At 58.3% G+C, this 21199-nt stretch overlaps 1 protein-coding gene across 3 annotated transcripts in view; it reads right to left on the reverse strand.

The window, feature by feature from the left end:
• Nucleotides 1-370: 370 nt before the first annotated feature.
• Nucleotides 371-21199, reverse strand: part of SH3TC1 (SH3 domain and tetratricopeptide repeats 1) — a 35005-nt gene continuing 14176 nt past the window's right edge. For all 3 annotated transcript variants that reach the window (XM_012656751.1, XM_012656753.1, XM_012656752.1), the window contains 11 exons: nt 20604-20680; nt 19674-19869; nt 16516-16649; nt 14779-14820; nt 11386-13071; nt 8274-8454; nt 7034-7184; nt 5747-5869; nt 4913-5063; nt 3585-3781; nt 371-754 (listed from right to left, as the gene is read on the reverse strand). In XM_012656751.1, coding sequence (XP_012512205.1) covers nt 497-754; nt 3585-3781; nt 4913-5063; nt 5747-5869; nt 7034-7184; nt 8274-8454; nt 11386-13071; nt 14779-14820; nt 16516-16649; nt 19674-19869; nt 20604-20680 — 3196 coding nt within the window. In that variant the 3' untranslated portion in view covers nt 371-496. The remainder of the gene's footprint in view (nt 755-3584; nt 3782-4912; nt 5064-5746; nt 5870-7033; nt 7185-8273; nt 8455-11385; nt 13072-14778; nt 14821-16515; nt 16650-19673; nt 19870-20603; nt 20681-21199) is intronic.

Here is a 21199-nt window from a genome sequence, read left to right on the forward strand (position 1 = left end):
TGTGCCTCCATTTCTTCAACAGCCAACGGGGGCAATAGCAGTCCCGACCTCCTCATGGGAGGTCTGAGGATTAAAGGCACAAGGCAGTGCCAGGCCCACAGTGAGAGCTGGGGGAGGGGTGCTGCCATTCCAGGACCTGCCCAGGGAATCCCACCACCTCCCCCTCTGACAGGTGAGGAAACTGAGGTTCGAGGTGACGTGACTTGCCCAAGGCCACACACCGTGAAGAGCCAGCAAGGGGCACCTGCCCAGGTCTGTTCTCAAACCCAAGGTCAGGGCGCACAGCAGGGCCCCGGGAAGGGTCTGGGCCCTAGACGCTCCTCAGGGAGCAGACCAGGGAAGACACCTTGGCGAGTTCAGTAAGTTGCTGCAAAACCCATTTATTGCCATTTGACCCCTCCTTTTGTGCCTCCGTTTCCCAGAAAATGAGGCACCTGGAGATGCTGTGAAAGTCCAGGGACCCCCTTCCACAAAGCCCCCTCCATGGGGACCGTCCTCAGGGCGGGGGGCCAGGCGCCAGCCAGGGGGCCCGGCCGCAGAGCCTTGGGGGAGCCAGGTTGATCCTGCGGACGTTGAGCTCGGTGGCGAAGGTCCGTGCCTTCTGGTAGAAGAAGAGGGACTTCTCACGGTCCAGGAGGAAGTTGTGGTAGATGGTGGCCAGACGTGTGTAGATCTTCAGCTGGGCCTTCTTGTTGCCCAGGTCCACGGCAGCCGCCAGCGCCAGCTGGTAGTACCCGGCCGCATCGAATGGGTCCTGAGGGGAGATGTCGAGGTCAACCTGGATTCCATGCCTAACTTGACCCGTGGCGGGGCATGAGGGGCACAGAGCCCATGTCCCCAGGGCCAGGTGGGCCTGGAATCAGGGCGTTTCAGGCAGCCCCCCAGGTGTCCCCGTGTTCTGGACCCCGCTGGAGGCTCCCTTCCCACCCTGACTCCTCCTGGAAGCCTCCCCGGCTATCCCTCTATCCCGGGCCACCCGGCCTCTGCCCAGCCCCTCGCCGTTGGCACTGGCTGCTTGCCCTTGGGCTGGGCTTGGGTCTGACCCATTCCCCACTGCAGCCGGGACACAGTGCTGTTGGGGGAGTATGTGAGTGACCCAGCCTCTCTCCAGCCTTGTCCACTCTGATGCCACCATTTCTGGGCCCTTCCACCAGCCAGCCCCAGGGCAAATCACCTCACAGGCATCAAATCTGAGAATCTTCCCTGAAACGTGGATGGTTTGTGACTCCCCCGGACATCCACTACCATCTCAAATGCATCTTTGCCTCAAACCCACCAGCCCCAGGTCAGGACACGCCCACCCCCCACTCCTACCTTCCACCTGACCAGGCCCCTGAGGTCACCACGCTGAGGTCACCAAGGGACCCCTCTAAGACCCATACCTGACCCCTACCCTCCCTTCCCTCCTTACCGTCTCAAGATGACTCCCCAGGGCCCAGAACAAAGTCCGAGATTCATCAGCCCTTTTCCCCCTGAACGGAGCAAGGGCCCAAGAAGAGAATAAACCAGTCGTGGGGCAGTGCAGTGGACACTCCCCCATCCCCTGCTGAGCATCACTGTGCCAGGGCTCGTGGCTGATCCTGCCGCACCCCTGCTCCCAGTCCTGGGGATCCGGGGTGGTCAGTGACTATACAGGGTGGCCTGTGGGAGCCCCGGGAGGCACCCGCCTCAGCCTGGGGCGGTATGGGAGGGCTTCCTGGAGGAGGGGGCATCCCAACTAAACAGGAAGGAGCCAGCCAAAGCGTGCTCTGCTGAGTGTGTGCGCGCGTGCCCCTGTGTTCCCACATGTGTGCAACAGTGAGTGAGTGGCAGGCCCAGCTGGGGCCCACCCCAAACCCGTCCTACTCCAAGCCTGGCTCTTTCCATTCTGACACACACATGTGGACTGAAGATGGCCCCATTTTATTAATAGTGACAGTCAGCAAAGAAACCTATGGCACCTGCCTTCTGGGTGGCATTCCACGCCGTCTGGGGTAGGAAGGAGACAGAGGCCACAAGAGGGTCTGCTCGCTCGGGACACGAGGAGGGTGTGAAGTTGGAAAGACAATGGGCCCCGACACAGGCTGAGATGATAGTGCAGTTCAGTGAGGCCGTGGGTGGGACGCGCCCTGGGGAGGAAGGAGGGAGCTCCCTGCCCCTTGAGCCCAGTCTCACTCGCCCCTGGACCTCGGGCTCTCAGCAGCGCCTCAGCCCCTTCCTTCCTCCCGGGTGGATGAGTGGCGGGTGTGACCATGGAGAGATAAAGGCCCCTTCTCCCAGGCCCTGTCCCCAGCAAGTGAGTGAAGGTCCCTCTGGGTGGCCTGATGCCCAGCAACTGGGGGTGGGGGTCGCTGCCTGGCTCGGATTTAGCAGCTGGCCGCAGGGACCACTTCTGACCACCAGGTGTCGCCAGTGCTCGGCCAGGGCCTCGGAGCAGCCCAGGCAGGGGTGGGGGTGCAGCAGGGTTGGGTATTCCAGGGCTGCCCCAGCTTCTCCTGCCATCAAAGGCCCCTATGAGCTCAGCCCCTGGACTGGGTGTCCCTGCCCCTAAGCCAACAGAGAGCACTGACACTGCAAGGACAATGCTGGGCTGGGGGGTGGGGCGGGAAGGGGGACGTTGCCTGGGCCGGGGGACACGTGGAGCAGCACCCCTGGATCCTCATCTGTAGGTGCTCAGCACGCCACCCCCTGCAGGGCTGGAAGCAGATGGAAAAGAAGTCCCAGCTAGCGTCCCTTGAGACAGACTTGAGGGGGTCCTCCCCCTGCCGCCCTGAGTGGGATCGTAACAGACCTGCTCCGCCCACCTGAGTAAAGTGAAGGTTGAAAGGTCTCAGGATTCCGGGAAAGAGCTGCTCAGCACAGGCCTGCGTCCTGGGCTGGCTCCCTGGAGGAGGTGCCAGGATTTGGGCTGGATCTTACAACATGGGTCCAAGGTGGGGATAATGCTGATCCCCTCAAATGTCCTCCCCCCCCACTTTTGTTAAATCCTACTTGACTGTCAAGACTCAGCTTTGGGCCAGGCACAGTGGCTCACGCCTGTAATCCTAGCATTCTGCGAGGCTGAGGCGGGAGGATAGCTCGAGGTCAGGAGTTCGAGGCCAGCCTGAGCAAGAGCGAGACCCCCCTGTCTCTACTAAAAAAATAGAAAGAAATTAGCTGGACAACTAAAAAAATATGTAGAAAAAATTAGCTGGGCATGGTGGCGCATGCCTGTAGTTCCAGCTACTCGGGAGGCTGAGGCAGGAGGATCACTTGAGCCCAGGAGTTTGAGGTTGCTGTGAGCTAGGATGACGCCACGGCACTCTAGCCAAGACAACAGAGTGAGACTCTGTCTCCAAAAAAAAAAAAAGATTCAGCTTTGGTGTCACCTCCTCTGGAGGTCTCCCTGACTACTATCCCTCTTCTTCACCCATAGCTGCCATTGTCTGTTTACATGTCAGCCTCCCCCGAGTTCCTGAGGGTGGGGCCTGGCCAACGTGAGAGCCCCGATACTGTCTGCTGGCCTCTGGGGGGCCAGTGGTCATTGCTAAGGAAGGCTCAACCCAGGCCTTTGGGGTCTGGGTGTAGATCCCACTGCAAGTGTCCCCTGCCCCCTCCCCACCCACCTTGAGGTCATAGAAGATGATGTCTCCGAGCACCAGGTACACTTTCACATAGTACAGGGTCTCCTCGTCGAACTCCAGTGGTGAGCTGCAGAGTGACAGCGCCTTGAGGTAGAAGTGCTCAGCCAGCTCGCCATGGCCCAGCCGGTGGTGCAGAGTGGCCAGCCGGTGGTAGGCCACGCGCTCGTTCAACCGGTCCCCTGGCGACACAGGCGGAGGGCAGGTGTGAGGGCACAGGCCCATCAGGAGATGCATGAGGACACTGGTGATGCCCTGCCCTATCTCCAGGCACACTCAGGCCATCACCTGGGCAGCCCTAGCCAGCCCCTGCACACCTCTGAGACTCACTTTTCCCACCTGTAAAGTGGGGCTAACAATGCCACCTGACTCATGGTTTGGCAAAGTCATGAGTTTGGACACACCAGCTCTGTGCCTGCATGCAGCCACCTGCACAGGGTGCCTTTGGTTACTGTTTTTGGTGAGGAGACCCCGAAAGGCATTCGGTCTGTGCACTCCAAGCACTAGGGCTCCAGTCAACTTGCAGAGGTGGCATTTGACCATTCCTGGGAGCACGAGCAGCAGAGCACCCTCCCAACCTTGGGAGTCACTGTATGTCTGAGCCCCAGGTCCTGCCCTGCACATGGGCAAGCTGGCTCAGGTCATCTCTGGTGTCCTCCCCTTCCAGGGCGGGAGCGGTGGAGTCTGCATTCAACGCATCCCAGCACTGCTGCACACCTTTGTGCCAGGACCTGGGGCACGAGGTGTGCCCTGGCCCATTCGGGGCTCGCTCTCTCTGGAGGAAGACAGACCACCCCAGTACAGCACAGTGAGGCGCCAGGACAGAGGGACGCCCAGGACTGAGGGCCGGGCTTCTAGAAAGGGGACTGGGATTTCATCAGCCAGAGAACAGCGGTGGTTGGCGAGGGCGGGGAAGGGACCAGCTCTCACGAAGGCACAGGTGGCCCAGCCTTGCACACTGGGGATCTGTGGGGCACCCAGAGTATATGGAATGAAGGGCATGTGGGGTGGCCCTCATGCTCAGCAAGGGGAAGAGGCTGAGGAAGCCAAAGAGCTGGGCATGGCCTTGCCATGCAGGGAGCTCTGCACTTCACAAGAGCCCTGGACTGTGCCCCCAGGGCTGAGCAGGGGAGCCCGCTGGTCAGATCTGCCGCTGACCTCAGCTGGCCTGGACGGGAGACCAGAAGAGCCTGGCAACCACTTCTGCTCCCGTCCTCCAGACCTGGAGGCGAGGGCCCTAAAGGGGCTGGGCCCTGGTTGGGGGGGCCCTGGTGGGTGGGGGCCCTGGTGGGATGGGGGCCCAGGGAGCATACCCAGTGTGATGCTGAGAGCCAGGGCTGTGTGTGCAAACTCCAGGCCCTCCTGGGGTGCCTCCAGTGCAGCAAGCAGTGCCACCAGCTTGTTGCATAGCCGCAGCTCTGCCTCCTGGTTGCCCGTGGTCACCGCCAGGGGCAGTGCCCGGTCCTGCCACAAAGGTGGGTGGGGTCAGGCCTCCTGCAGCACCCCCATGCCCAGTGCCTTCCTCAGAGCCCCAAGCATGTGCCAGAGCTTCCCACCCCCCAACTACCCACTAGGCCTAGACTTTCCCCTGAGAGAAAGGTCAGCTTAGACAGCCCAAGCTGGGGCTGGAGAGTGACCCTGGCCTGTCCAGCTACACCGTGCAGCCCCAGACCAGCCCCTCCTGTCCTGGGCCTGACTGAGAGGATCCGGTGCTCAGCTCCGCTCTAGAAATGCAGTGTTATCTGTGCCTGGGGCTGAGCCACCCCTGAGCTGTGGGGGCAGAGGAAGGGAGAAGCCATCCTCCCTGGGGGCACATGCAGACCCAGCCTCTTCCTGGGTCTCCCACTGACGTGCTGTGTGTCCTTTGACACATCTCTGTGCCTCTCTGAGCCTCAGTTTCTTCATCTGTGAGATGGGGACAGGATTTCCCGGCCAGGGTTGCTTGAGATCACGGGGTAGATGTGTGAGACCAAGGCTGTGTCTGGGCATCAAGTGCCACCCACTCCGCCCTGGTCAGGATGGGGTCAAGATCATGCCAGGTGAAACCACCGGGAAACTGAGCATGTGCATGGTCCTGCCTCCAGCTGTGCCTCTGTGCTCGGCACCCACCTGGGACCCACCCATATAGACCCATGGCAGTGGCTCACCCGGTAGAAGGACACAGCCTTCTCCCGCTCCCACGTCCCATTGAAGAAGATGTCTCCAGCTGCCTCGAACAGTTCCAGCCCCAGGTTGGGATCACCTGTGTACAGGGCTGCATTCTGTGCCACCTGCAAGGAGGTGGAAAGCTCTCGAGACCCACACCTAGGAGGCGGCCAGGCCCACCCATTTGGGAAGCGGCAGCCAGCCTCCTCTGTCCTCTCACACACCGCAGGAGTCCCTGTGCATTGGGGGCCTTCATCACCTGCTGGCATGAGGACAATAACTGTACACACCTGGGTGCCATGGGGCACCTGTGTGGCTGAAGCCCAGGGGCCCAGAAGGCGAGGCTGGTGAGAAGCCGGGACAGAGCTCAGCGCCACCCCAACCCGCCCACTACTCTAGGACCTCCATTCAGCTCTGGCGTCACTGGGGCTTCCACCATCCCCTCCCCGCCCTGGCCCCACTGCTTCCTTCTGAGCCCTTAGTGACATGTGACCTAGCCATGTCTGCCCACATCTCCCACCAGAAGGGTCAGCCTACAAGGATGGAGCCCGAGGTTTCGGGCTTCTCTGCCATATGCAGGGCCTCCCACAGTGCCTGGCATGTAGGAGGCGCTCAGCAAATACCCACTGAGCGAATGACTGGGCAGTCTGGCCCTGACCACAACCCAGCCAGACCCAACTGCTTGCCGATGCCTGGGGTTCTGCTGTCAGCACAGCCCTCCTCCAGCAGAAGTGCTCGCCCAGCCTCCCTGTCCCGAGGCTGCCAGAAGCCCACCCTATGGGCTCCTGTATCCCCATGTCCATGCCACAGCCCCGGCCCATGTCAGCATTGCTTCCTGATGGGCTCAGTGCCCTCCTCGCCATGAGCCCCTGACCCTAGGTACTCAGCCCCTGGCTCAGGCAGGTACACAGCAGGTGCTCGAAAACAAAAAGCTCATGAGGCGCGTGGGCCTCTCAATTTGTTCCAAGTCACGCTTGTCTGGGAAAGCATCTAAAACAGAGATTCTATGTAAATGCATTTTTTAAGGAGACATGCCACGCACTGCTGAAGCAAGTCCTTCTGTGTGTCTCCTGAGTGGGCGCATCATCTGCACACTTACTGAGCACGCACTGTGTGCACTCCCACGCCTCTGCCCCAGGGAGCTCAGATGGCTGTGGACATGCCAGCCCTGGAGGGGGCTGTGAGGGAGTTAGGGGGCAGGGAGGGGGAACGGCATACAGCAGGTGCTCAGCAGTGGCTTTGTCACGAGTGAACACACACTGGCCCTCCCTCCCGCCTCACCCCTGCACCTGGATGTACAGATCCACCAGCTCATTCTGCCGCAGGATGTAGTAGATCTTCCCTGCCTGCAGCCAGGCGTGCGCCTCCTTCTCCTTCTCCTGGAGGTCAATGAATATCCCCAGACTCCGCTTGGTGTAGTCCAGGGCGGATTTGTAGGCCCTGGAACCAGATAAGGGTGTCAGAACGAGAGCTCCCAGGCAGGCCAGCCTCAGGGGACCAGCCAGGGCTCTTCCTGCTGCACATCTGGTGACGGGTAGACCTGGAGTATCAGGATGGGAATGGGCCCACTGGTATGTGCAAATCCTGCCCTTCCCAGGCTTCTGGGAAAGCCGGGATGAACACACCTTGCACGGAAAAGATACAGTATCTTCTTCTGAGGGAAATGGGTGTCATGCCAGCCATGTGGCCAGGAGGAGCGTGCTACTGTCTCTCCCCCACCTCCCCAGACCAGCCTGTGTCTTCTCCGGATGCACCAGGAGCAATTAGCATGGAGCAGAGGTTCAGAGAGTATCCAGGCCGCTGCTTCTCAGATGTGCAAGTATATTAGAGGACATTCACATGTAGCTCGCTGGGCCCTGTGGGGCCCAAGAACATGCACTTCCAACAGGCTTCCCAGTGACAGGGCCAGGGACCACACTTTGAGAAGCATGGCTCTAGCACATAGGCCTCGGGACCGAGGCCAAGCCTGGAGCTGTCTCCCAAGTCCTTGTGGAGATGTGGCTCCTGCCCTGCTCTCTCCAGGGCGTGTCACTGCAGCATGGCTGGGGCCATCGTAACCCCACCAGGTCAGGACACTGTGAGCCACACGTGGGACATGGGACCCCGAAACTCTGCCTGGGGAAGCAGGTGAGACAACTGGCTCCACCTTCTATGGGCGAGGAGCCTCCAGGCACACATGGCCATTGTGGTCACGTCAGAGGGGACAGACAAAGGCCAGAGCACCCTAGCCCAGAGCTAGACCAGTGGGTGCAGATTCAGGGCGGGAAAGGACAGCTTACAAAAGCCACTGTGGCAGGACAAATGGCCTAGAAATGCATGTGCCATCTCTGTTGGGGATGAGACACCTGTCTGGGAGCTATTGCAAGCAGAGATGGGAGGGCACATCAACCATCAAGAGAGGCCAAGCCGGGACTTGAGTCCTGAGCAATGTTGGGATGACCCCAGGCCCACCCGAGGAGAGGGTCCGCTGGGGCCCTGTGCCCAGCTTCCCTGTGTGCCCCCAGCCCCTGCCGCAGAGCCGGCTCTCACCGCTCGGTGCCCAGGGACAAGTAGAGCTGGCTGATGGTCTCCAGGAGCTGTCCCTCCAGCACCTTGTTGGCCACCCTGCGGGCCAGCGTGAGCTGGAACTCGTGGTAGATGACGCACTGGGCCTCGCTGGGCATGACGGTGCTATAGAAGTGGCACAGCCGCTGGACGGCTTGCAGCTGGCCTGCGTGGGGGACGGAGAAAGAGGAGGTCGGCTTCATGGCCTCATGGCAGATGCTTGAGGGGTTTGAGGCCCCTGCTGCATGCCTGCCTCTCCCACTCTTCTGTGAGTCAGGGTCACTGCAGATAGGAAACTGAGCCTAGACAGCGAGGTGGCCTGCTCGAGGGCACGCAGACGACGAGAACGCCAAGATGAGCCCCGTGCATGGCACGTGGCAGGTGCTCAAGTGATGGCGCCCATGTTCTTCACAACCCCCAGGGCTGGGTGTCCTGGCCTGGCTTGGCCCTCACACCAGGAAACCTGTTTCTGCTTCATGAAGCACCTCCGGCCAGGACAGGGGCCACCTTCACACCAAGCTGATGAGGTCGGGTCACCGGCACCCCTGTCGCAGACGGACGGACACCCTGAGAGTCCAAGGCCGAATGTCGATCCTGACACCAGCCTGTGCTGGGAATGCCATTCAGACCCGGCTTCTGGCATTCCAAAGCCGACACCGCCTCCAAGAGGCCAGGTTCCACACTCACAGGCTTCCTGGCCTCTCCTACAAGCAGGGCTTCAGGCAGTGCAGAGCTGCTACTGCCAAAAATACTCCCGGGGTCAGGAAGAAAATAGGAGCCTTAACAATACCACAAACCGAGAAGACCCGACAGGCATCTATAAAACTCTCCGCCCAACAACAGCAGAATACATGGTCTTCCCAAGCACCCACAGAAGGTTCCCCAAGACAGACCACATGTCAGGCCACAAAACAAGTCCCAGTAAATGTAAAATGATTGAAATCATACAAAATATGTTCTTCAGCTACACTGGAATGAAACTAGACGTCAACAACAAAAGGAAATGTAGGAAATTCACAAATACGTGAAAATTATACTACACACTTCTAAACAACTAATGAATCAAAGAAGAGATGATAAAGGAAACTAGAAAATACTTTGATATGAATGAAAACCAAAGTTACGGGAGGCGGCTACAGCCGTGCTTAGAGGGAAATTTGTCACTGCAAATGCCTGCGTTGAAAGAAGAAAGAAAAATTTCAAATCAAAAATTTAAACCTCCACCTTAAGAGATTAGAAAAAGAAGAGTCAACAAACCCAAAGCAAGCAAAAGGAATAAATAATCAACATTAGAATGGAAATATTAAACAATAATATAGAAAATAGAAAATAAAGTCAATGAAACCAAAAGTAGGTTCTTTGAAAAGATTAACAAAATTGGCAAATCTTTCACCAGACTGACCAAGGAACAGACAGGATATCAATTACTAAAATTAGAATGAAAGAGGGAGCATTATTGCCTCTTTACAGAACTAAAAGAGTTGTAAGAGGACACCATGGGCAACTGTACACCAACAAATCAGATGACCTAGATGAAATGGCCAAATTCCTGGAAACACACAAACTCCCAGAGTGACTTGAAAATGGCTTGGAGTAAGCACCTGTTGGCCCTGGGGCACCTGCCAGCCCTCGGTCTCCTTGGCTGCTCAACATGGGAGAGAGGAAACATGGTCTCCTGGGTCCCTTGCCTGGCTTTTCCAAGTCTGAACCCCCAGCACCCTGGGGGTACCTCCTAGGAGAAGGTGCCACTGGCTATTAAGGCCGTGACTTGCCCGAGGCCACAGGGGGAGTCTGTGGCACTTGGTTCCTCCCGAAGGTTCCAAGGGCACCTTTGCAGCCAGAGGCCACCCCCCTGTCAAGGCCCCACCTGTTGGGGAAGGTCGGGATTTAGACCCTCCCTTCCCGCCGTGGGCAGACACATACATCCGGGGATCCTTCACACAGTCATTTCCTAAAGCTCTGTTCCTTCAAGGGCCAGGAGTGTGTGCCAGGCCTGGCTTGAAAATGGGCAGATTTGGCACATCCCCTGGGGCTCTGGGCCAGACAACAGAGGCATCTCTGGGCAGTCTCATTGTGCCATGACGAAGGCCTGGTGCCATAGGGCAGGGGGTGGGACTCCTGTCCCCATTCCCTCAACCCCTTCCTCTGCCCGTCCCCTGCTGCCTGGATTGCTATCCATTCACTGCATGCAGCCAGACTGAGTGTGCTATAGCACTCAGTGGCTCCCCAGTGCTCTCAGGGACCCCTAGGCCAACAGAGGTTGTCCCCATCCAGCCCGCGCCCCCTCTGCCAACTCTGCCTCTCCCTGCACGGGCCTGCGCAGGGGCTGCACTGCCAGCCCCTCGCCCCCACCCTCTTGCTGGGCTGCACCTTCAACCCTCCGGTCCCAGGCTAAAGAGACGCCCCTAACCCACAAGTTGGGGCCAGGAGCTGCCCTGCTATCACACCAATCACCCACTTTTGTGGCTTTTCTGGCTTGGACGTCAGTTTCCCACACCTGCGTTGCCTCCCCTCCCGTGAGAACCACACAAGTCTCATTTGTGGGTGGAATATGGGGTGCTTCCTGCACAACAAGAGGCTTTTGCATAAACTTGAACTGCTCTGTGGCCTGGGGTAACCAGCCACCTTAGCGTGCTCTGTGAAGTGGGGATGTGTCGGGGAGGGGCAGTGCAGCCCTGTGTGCCGGGCTGTCGGGCTGTCAGAGAGCCCGAGGAGATAACACAAGTGCAAGCACCTGGCGTTCGAGGCCGGGCTCACAGAGGGCCTGGGGCTGCTCTCAGCTTGGGGGAGCCTGGAGCACCAGGGTATGTCTGGGGGGACCCACCATCCCATTAGCCGGACTTTGAGGATTCCCACGATGGGGGACTTTCAGAGCTCAAACCAGAACAGTCCCCAGGCAAACCACCGTGCTCCCCATGTGGGAACAGTCTTCCTCAAGGGCGCGTGCAACATCTGCTGGTTTCACCTACTCAGCATTCTCTACATCGGAAAAACCACCATTCACCTCTGAATCACACGCCCCAGGTGTGCTCTGAGCCCCGATGCAGACCCTGCAGACCCCAGGGAGGTGTAGAAGAGATAACTGGGCAGCACCTACTCTCTAGGTGGTCCGTCTCCACGGCGACCAGAAAGGCCCACTCGTAGTAGCACTTGCCCTGCTGGGTGAGGGCCCGGCGGGTGCAGAGGTGGCCCAGCTGCAAGAGCACCTGGGTGAAGTCCCGGCCACACTCCCTGCTGGGCAGCCTGGAGAAGAGCCGGACGGCCTCCAGGAAGTAGTGCTGGGCCAGGCTGCTGGCACCCGTGTGCAGACACAGCGCCCCGAAGTTGGCCAGCACCACCGCCTGGTTCCACAGCTGGCCCAGGCCCCTGGCCACGCGCAGGGCACGGTAGTAGCCCTCAGCCGCCTTCCGGGTCCTGCCGGTCCTCTTCAGGGCCATAGCTGCCATGTTGGCAATCACGCCCTCCTGGTCCACACTGGCCACTGCCGCATCCAGGACGGACTCCAGGATGTCCAGGGCCACCTGGCTCTGCCCATGAAGCACGTACAGCCAGGCAAGGGCCACCAGGTGGTCCACAACAGGGTGGACTCCGGCCACCACATCTGCTTCCACTGCCTGCATCATGAAGACGATGGCCGGCCCGTGCTGCCCGTGGTGGCTGTGTAGCTGGGCCAGGCTGGCGTAGAGGGGGCCGCGCAGTGCACACCCCGCACCCGAGGCCAGGGAGGCCAGTGCCTGCCTGAGGTAGTGGGCCGTCTGGGAGGGTAGGCTGTGGGCCGCCTGCCTCTGGCCGTGGAGCCGGGGGGCATTCCGGAGCACCAGTTCCATGCTCCTCAGCGAGCTGGCCAGTGAGCACTGTGTCTGCAGCGAGGCCACCTTGACGCAGCTCAGGGCCAGGTGGGGCAGGCACTTCCGGCTATAGACGTCCGCCAGGAGCAGGTAGCAGTCCGAGGGCCACGAGGCCTCCCGGGCCCCCAAGTCCTTGTGCAGAAGCAGCAGTCTCTCCAGGAAGGGCAGGGCCTCCTCGGGCTGCTTGAGATGGATGTGGTGCCTGGCCAGCAGGAAGCAGGCCCGGGCCTCGGCCTGTAGGCTCCGGCCACCCACGGCCCGCCGCAGCGCGTACTTGAGGAGCTCCGCCTCTGCCTCAGCGCTTCTGATGTGGCCGGGCGTCCCCAAGAGCAGGGCGGCGGCTTTGGGCACCGCCTGTGCACTCTTCTCCTTGTTCTTCTGCTTCAGGTAAACGGTGGCCAGGTTGGTGTACACGGCCACCACCAGGAAGAGGTCCCCGAAGCTGCCCCCCAGGGCCCCCAGGGCTTCCTCGAAGTATACCCGGGCCTGGGACAGCTTGAGCCTCCTGGCGCACAGCCGGCCCAGGAGGAAGCAGAGCCTGGCCAGGGCCATGGGCAGGCCAGCTTTCTTGGCTGCTGCCCGGGCCTGCGCCAGGCGCACAGCCAGCTCCTCCTCGTCGGTGAAGCGGCAGAACACACTGCTCAGCCATGGCAGTGAAGCGTCATACAGGCCACGGAAGCAGGCCTTGTACCCAGGGGCATTCAGGACCAGCAGCAGTGGGCCCAGGGCCTCTGGGTTGGCCCAGTCGTCCTCGGCGTCCAGGTGGAAGGAGGGCTCCTTTGTGTCTGGCGAGTTCACACCACTGGACACTGCAGGGAGACCCCAGGACGCTGGCTCCTCGGGGCAGTCCGGACAGGTCTTGCATTGTTCTAGAATATTCTTCACCTTCTGCAGGGTCCCGTGAGGCTCCGGGTTCAGGCAACGTGGAGGCATTTCTGCAAGTCACAAAAAACACTCAGATGGGTGAGAGTCTGGACTTGAGTCCTGGTTCCCCTTCCCCAGCCTCTGTCCCTGGTGCAGCACATTCCAGATGACACCTCCCCACTGGCTCCCAGCGAGCGCCGGAGAATTGTGTGAACTGTCAAGCCAGGGCCTAGGACAGAGTGGGAACTCAGTAATTACGATTGCAGGGAGCGTACGGACCTGTTGGGCCGACTCTCTTACCAAGTAACCTGCCTTTCCTATCCTTTGCCTTTTTGACAGCATAGTCTTAGGAGACCTCCTGTGCCATAGCTCAGTGATCACTTGGAGATCCCTTTCCCTCTTACAGAGAATCAAAGCCACCTAGCCGGCCCCATCCACATTCAGTGCTACGACTGCAACTGGATGATTTTGTCAGCATTTTGGGCCTCCGATCCGGTAGAGGAATCCAAGAAATCAGCCAATCAGCGATTGATCAGCACGAGCTCCAAGGCTGCCCTACAAGACTGACAGAGCCAGTCATAGTGGAGGGCAGGGTGTTGTGTCTTTCTGCCCAGTTCCGTCATGGGGAAAATGACTGTTTCCAACAGGAAAGGTTGGGGCGGCTCCCAGAACCCGGGGCTCCACCTTCACAGGTGTTTGAGAATCTGAGGCCTATGATTCCTGAAGAGTTAACACAGGACAGGCTGCCCACCCTTCCCTGGCACAACTGCTGGCTTTGGCGGATGCAGTAGCCAGAGCCAGGTCTCAGGAGGTGAGCAAACAAGCTACATTTCCTGTTGGAAAAACATGGGATTAAAGGGGAATTCATTGGAAAGAAAAGAATCAGAACTTAAACAGACTCTTCTGTTTTGAGTTCGCATATAAAAAATATTTTCAAACAAACTGTCCCCTTGTTAGTCTTGCAGACTCAGGTCTTTATAAGCTTTGGAATAAGAAAAAAATTAAATATGGTTCAGCAGCAAATGTCTGACCTGACCATCTCCTGTGCCCCACGGAGGCACCGTCCCAGCCTCCCAGCAGTGGGAGACCCCGCGGCCTTTGCTGCAGGGACATTGGCAGCGTTGGAACTGTCCCTGTCCCTGGAAGGCAAATGGGGCCTGGCCTCCCAGCCTCCCCTCCCGCCACACCCCAGCACGACCCAGGGGATTTCCAAGGCCCCTGGGTGTCCACACCCCAGGCTCACCCCCATGTGGACCCTGTGTGAGGGAAGAGTAGGGCTGTGAAAGGGCGACAGGCAGGGGGAGGGTCTCCCCGAACCAGCCCCGCAGCAAGGAGCAGACCCTTGAGGGACCTCAGTTGAGGGAGAGGCATCCTCTCTAACCTGAGGCTCCGAATTCAGCCACCCTCTAGGGCAGCGTAGACTCGACTCTCTGAGGCAGAGCCGGGACAAGTGTCAGCTCCTGGAGGTCACCAGAAAGGAAGCCACAGGCATGTGTGGGCTCGGAAGAGGGAGAAATACCCCACCTCGGTTGGGGAACCAGTGGGGTCCAGCACGTTCGTTGGAAGAGGCGTGGCCCCCAAGGTCTCTACTGCCTCACTGGGGGTCAGGGGAAGCATTGGGCCCACCTCAGGCAACCTCCCTCAGGCCCCAGCCTGCACCCACGGGAGTGATGGCCACACCCAACACCAAGTGGGCCCAGCTCTGCTGCCTCCGCCTGGTGTTACCCCCAAGGCCAGACTGTGACCAGAGGAACTCCAGCTGCACGGGCAGGACCTACCTTGTCCTTCCAGCTGCTCAAGCTCGGTTTCTTCTAATCTGTCTGCAAAGGGAGAGCAGAGAGGCAATCACCACCTCCAGCCAGCACACTCTGGGCCCTGAGCCATGTCCGGCTAGGATGGCGACACCAGGATAGGAACATTCCTGACACCAACACTCCTGAGGGAGAGGCATGGCTCAGGGTGCCCTTGGTCAGTGGGCTGGAGAATCCCTGTCTTCCAGGGTCTCCAGGCCAGGACACAGCTGTCTGCCCCCACCCCTGCCTACCCCCACAGAGACGCCATCCCCCCGTCCTCTGGGACAGAGGATGCACCCCTCACAGAGGAGCACCCCTGGACTTCCGTTGCCTCCATCAGGGAGTGGGGCACAGGGGACGGCTCAGCTCCGAGTCTGACAGAGCTGGGCTTGACGCTGCTCCACCGCGGATCCCCACCCTCCTCGTCACAGGCAGGCACCTCCCTAGCCTCAGAGCAGGCTGACGCTAACTGCTGGGTTTCCATAGAAAGCGAATGAGAAAAAGAGCTGTAAAAAGATGTATAAAGCACAAAGTGCCATGAACTATGATCACAGGCACACGGCCCTGGGACCCCACGCAGAATCAGGCACGCAGAGGCCGAGATGCCCCCACCATGCCACGTCCCCTAATAAAGGGTCCAACCCTGCCTCCTAAGAAAGACAGGAGATGGTAATCATGTTGGTTCGAGTCTTCATATGTTAAGGTCGAGTTCAAGTTTGTCCATTTAGGAAGAGAAATTGGTTTGTGGGGTCTAAAAAGTTTAAATCTATCATCAGTGGGAAAAAAGATCTTGCAATGCATGTCATTGAGCAGGCACAGAAAAAGTATGTATAGAAATGTGTGTTTATATGTGTGTATGTATACATATATGTGTGTATGTGCGTGCATTTGGATGTGTGTGTGCATATATGCACACCTGTGTGGGTGTTCGTGCATATACGTAGGCACGTGGGTGAGTGTGTACGTCCACGTGTGTCTGTATGTACATGTATACCTGTGACTGCGCGTGTCTCTGTGTGTACATAAATGCACATGGGTGGGTGTGTATGCACGCTTGTGTTTTTCTCCTCCCTGTAGGACAAAGCAATGAACCCACGGTTGTGTGCCCACCGCCTATAGCGGCTGACAGGCAGGTTCGTCCAAGTGCCACGACCCCAGGCATGTTTCTCCTGCTTGTTGTTGATGACGCACCACCTCTGTCCAGGCTTTGCTCTGCAGCCCGCAGAGACTCCTTTCACACACAGAGGGCTGAAGGTAAGACAGAAATAGCCTTGTCTTTAGAGGCTGCAGCGCTGGGCTCCCACCCGACACCCAGCCGCCAGGTGACCCAGGCAAACCACACAGGAGAAAGGCCAGAGGCCTTTGGAGCAAAGCACGGGCGCAAGGGCTGGCCCTGGGCAGGAGCCCCACAGTGCTGGCCAAGTTAGAATCAGGCCCTGTGCTTTCCCCTGCGCCCGCGGAGGCCTGAGGCTGTCCGTGTGTCTCAGGCTGGCACTTGGGGCCCGTCCTTGGGCAGCAGGAGCCTCAGGGCCACATCCCCAGGCCCCACTCCCTGTGTCTGGCTTATCTGCAGCCCCACGTGCCCCGAAGGCAGTGACAGGACCTGTCTGTTCACCTGCAGTGCCCAGGGTGGCAGTCGCCATTTGTCAGTGGATGAAGGCAGCAAAGCTGTCTGGAAGGGAAGGGAGAAGCAGCCGCCCTGGCCGCATGGCCCACACGTACCCAGGCTGTACACGGTGCAGACATCCGCGGCCGACATTCTCCTCAGTAACTGCCTGGCGTCCTCTTCAGAAAAGCGGCCCTCGTTGCTGAAGAATGACCTTTCTTCCTCACTGAGAAAGATCACATTTTCCAATCTGGAAAAAATAAAGTGCTCTACTTAAAATAACGTATTTCCAAAGTAAACATTTCACAAGAGGACCCATTTTCACTCCCTAATTTGGCAGTCCTGGAACACTGCTCTCTGCCCGGCAGTGAGGACCACAAGATAAAAAACAAAACAGATCCTGCCCTCCAGGAAATTGTCTGGCCAGGGACAGATGCCCAGGAGCAGGAAAGGCTGTGATGGGTCATGGCATCCTGGAAAGGTGAGCTCCTAGGCAGCCTTCAAAGCCCCATCTCAAATGTTCCCTCCCCCATGAAGCTGGCTGTGGAGGCTACAGGCAGAACCAACTGCTCCGCACTGTAAGCTCCCGCTGCTCCTCATACCACCTCTGCAGGGGCATCCCACAGTGCTCGGCACAACCACAGCACACTGCGTGTCCCCGAGCCAGGGAGAGGACAACAGGAAGGAACAGAGGGAGAGGGAGAGGGGAAGAGGCAATTTTTCCTTATAGGACTAAATTACCAGAATAATATGAAACTTCAAAATACGCCGATTGAGAAATTTTTTTAAGTCTTAGAGTAGCTTGCAGGACATTTTATGAAATAACAGGCCTATATTCTTCAAAAATGTCAGACAAAGAAATAGTGAAAAGCTGTTTCAAATTAAGGAGACAGGACAACTGAATGTAACTCAGAGTCTGGAATTATCTTTGGCTATAAAGGGAATTATAGTTGTATATATACAACTGGCAACATCTGGATAAGGTCTGTACATAACTGCATGGTATCAATGTTAATTTCCTGATTTTGACAGCTGTACTGTGGCTATGTAAGCAGATGTCCTGGTTTTAGAAACCACGTGCTGCATTATTTAGGGGTAAAGGAACGTCATGTTTGCAACTTACTCTCAAAGGGTTTAGAAAAAAAATAGAAGTAAAAGAAAAAAGAATAAAGCAAATGTTGTCATGTGTTAACATTTGTGCAATCTGGGTGACAGGATATGGAAATTTTATACTCTTCTTTCAATTTCCTTGTAAGTCTGCAAGTATGTCGAAATAAAGTAAAAGAGAAAAAGAAGAGTCCCCAGCTTGTTCACTAAACAAATGGATGAAAATCCAGGGTCTGCAACAAGAAGGATATTCAGTAAACATCCGTTGACTGAATGAGGGAAGTGGTTAGGATTTCTCTGGCTGTAGACAGCACCAGTAGCACCCGGCCCTGTCATCCTTCTGGGTTAAGGGGAGGGAATGGACTAACTCATTCCCCTAGCTCTTCTCTGACCCACGGCAAGTTCAGTACACGTCCAGTGCACACAGCCTCCAGCAGTCTCTTGAGAAACTGTAGCCTCCTTGGAGACTGTGGGAATAAGCCAGACAAAGCGTCCCCAAAGAGTGTTCCATGGAACACCAACTTGGCGAAAAGCAAATAGGGTTGTGTGAGAAGAGGATTCTGGGAGTCAAGTAACTGTGGGAAACGCATTTTAACAGGAAAAGACACCTTGCTTGTGTTGGGAATCCCTGGAGAGCGCCAACAAGGGGACATGGGCAGAGCATGCAGTGTGTGACGGAGCCCGGGGAGGAACACACTTTGGGAGGCGCTGGTCTAGCACTGCTGTCAGCGTGCTGGCCTGGCCAGCTCCTACCTGCTTCTGAGGCACAGGTGCAAGAGCTACCAAGGCACACAGATACTGTAAACTTAGGGGACAAAACGAGACGTTTGGCTAGACAAGGCATGATACCAAACAGCCTCCGAGATTTGGGCTGAGAGGCGTTGGGCTGTCGCAGCACCAAACACAGAACAGGGCCACTGAAGACGAGCATCTGGTGGGTGGGAAGTGAGGCACACAGAGGGGGACAGGACCAGAGTCACAAGACCCAGTAAAGGGCCCTTCCGATATACCCACGTTCTCTGGGCTTCTTGACTGACGTCTTGACAAGGCCAAGTCCAGGGGAACGGAACTCTGTCAAAGGAGGGGCACAGCTGTGCTTGCCGACCACTCTCCAAAGACTCCCCTACTGCTGCCCAGGGATGGGTAGCAGGGACACGGAGGTGGCCAGAGAGCCCTCCCCTTGGCATTCCTCAGTGGTGTCAGGCAAGTCTTGGGTGGAGTGGGGGACAGCTCACACAGGGACAGGTGTATAGCCAGGAGTGTCCCTGGGGATTACCCATTACAGGTGTGACTGGTGGCTGGCGAGAGCCCCCAGGAACACCAGAAGGTCAGGATGGAAGGGGCACCTGGGCAGGCTGCAATGTCAACCCAGACTGTCTCAGAAGGGACAAGCCAACCTGCGCAGCAGACTCAGGGCGAGCTGGTGGTGAGTGGCAGCCTTTGAAATTGGGGTCACCAGGGCCTGGGCCGTGGGGAGCCTTGAAGGCTGGGTCCAGCAGCTTTGAAGGGCTTCGTGGAGGAGGGTAGCTGGTGTAGGGGGTTGAATAGTGTCCTCACAATTCACGTCTCCCAGAACCTCGGAAGGTAGCCTTTTGGAAATAGGATCTTTGCAGATGTAATTAGTCTGGTTAAGACGAGGTTGGACCAGTGCCCTCGTAAGAAGAGAAAAATGAGTCACAGACACACAGACACACAAAGGAAGACAGCCACGTGGAAGGGGAGGCAGAGTGGATCGATGCGGCCACGAGCCAAGGGATGCCTGGAGCTGCTAGGAGGAACAGGGAGGAGGGCCCACCTGGAACCGACAGAGGCAGGGTGGCCCTGCTGGCACTGATTTCAGACTTCTGGCCTCCAGAGCTGCGAAGCAGTACATCTCTGTCACTATAAGCCCCCAGCGTGTGGTGCTGAGTGACAGCATCCACAGGAGACGAATACACGTGGGCAAGTGTGTGCCTCAGAGAATGACCTCCTGGCAGCATTCTGGGGGAAGGCACTGGGGACAAGCAAGAAGCAGCTGGAGCTCAGCCCAACCTGGGCCTCGGGAAGGGACAAGGAGTCGCCCAGGACACATCAGCCTTATTGCACGGGAAGCTGGGTGGAAGGTGCAGGGTCCCTGCAGGAGCGGTGGGGGTGGGCTCGGGAAGGGGGCGGGGCCCCGGCCACTCACTCTGACGCCGGGCCCTGCGCGCTGATGAGATGAGTCCGCACAAACCCGACCTGGCCTGAGGCCACATGTCGGCCCACGCACCAGGGCAGGCCAGGCACCTGGGCTCCGAGGAGCTCAATGAGGTCACCACCTTGGAAGGTCATCTCTTCAGGCCCCAAGCCCTGGCAGTCAGCCACCGCCGAGGCCAGGCCCACAGCTGCAGAAAGGAGGCCGCACGGTCAGTGCAGGGGAGACCTGGGTAGGGGCCAGGGTGGGCAGATGGGGCTGCCCTCAGACACCCTGGACACATGGGGAAGTCATCTTTTGCCTGTTAGGAGCTGAAGCTTGCTTCCCGCACACGAGAGGCTAGACGCCTAGCGGTCCTCAGAGAGGGTGCCTTTGTCCCTGCACGGCAACAGTCGCAAGTCCCGCCTGTTCCCCACCTCCCCGCCCCCAGGGCTTCCGATCCATTTCCCGGGTGCACGAGGCCGTCCCAACTGGCAGCTTGGCGCAGAGCAAGAAGCTGGATGGGCGTCCAAGCCGAAGGGCTTCTGGCAGTGCCAGCTTCTCTCAAAGAGGACCCGTGACAGGACAAGCCCGGGCCTCAGGGTCCTGCCTTAGTGCAGGTGGCAAATCCAGCCAGCACCCAGCCCACTATGGCCCGGGCCTCCAAGGTGTTTAATGTGGTGCCTGGAAGAGAGAAGAGCCCCCAGACCGTCCCGTCGGATTGTCTGCGAAGTTACACTCGGGAGCTCTCTGAGGACAGCGACAGGCCGCATGGCTGCCCTGCACACCATGTGAGTGTGGGTCAGCCCGCGGACAGGGCTGGGCTCCGGCACCACCTCACAGACTGGAGAGATTCAGGACAAGCACAGAAACCTCCAAAATGTTGGTGCCACCCCCTCATCACCTGCCTCCCCCAGGGGAAGAGAGGCCGGTGGAAGCACTCACCCATCAGCGGGGTGTCGGGTGTCGCTGCTTCACCGACGGAGTCATCGATGGGGTCCCAGTGGAGCCTGAGAGCCCACCTGGAGCCGGGAGAGGGAGGTCTTTGCTGTGGGATTTCAGATTTGGGGCAGATACATTCTGTGCAGAGACGGGACAAGTCAGCTGTCCCCCAGCAGCCTAGGTTCACCCCACTCCTCCCCCAACACACACGCAAACCTGCCCAGGTTCATGGCCTCCAGGGAGCCCCATACCCCCCCGCCTAGATGCCTCATCTTGGGGGACCCCACCACCCCTGTTAACTAGGAGCCCTGCATACCCCCCAAACATCTGCCCCGTTGCTCCCCTCAAGGCAGCTGAGTACAACAAGGGGTGAGGGGGGACCCCAGCCTGGGGATCTGGAGACCTGGATTCAAATCCTGGCTCTACTGTGACCTTGCTGTGTGACCTGGACAAATTGCTCCTCTCTCTGGGCCTTAGTTCCTTTGGTTAGAAAAAAAGGAAGCTGGACTAGATGATTGACAGTCCCTCCTTCCCAGGTGGCATACAACATGCTCTGTGCCCCTGTGGGGACACTGCTGGCCACAGCACACAGGGAGGGT

Source organism: Propithecus coquereli, unplaced genomic scaffold, assembly GCF_000956105.1.
Source record: "Propithecus coquereli isolate 6110/MARCELLA unplaced genomic scaffold, Pcoq_1.0 Scaffold518, whole genome shotgun sequence".
In the NCBI taxonomy this organism is placed as follows: domain Eukaryota; kingdom Metazoa; phylum Chordata; class Mammalia; order Primates; family Indriidae; genus Propithecus; species Propithecus coquereli.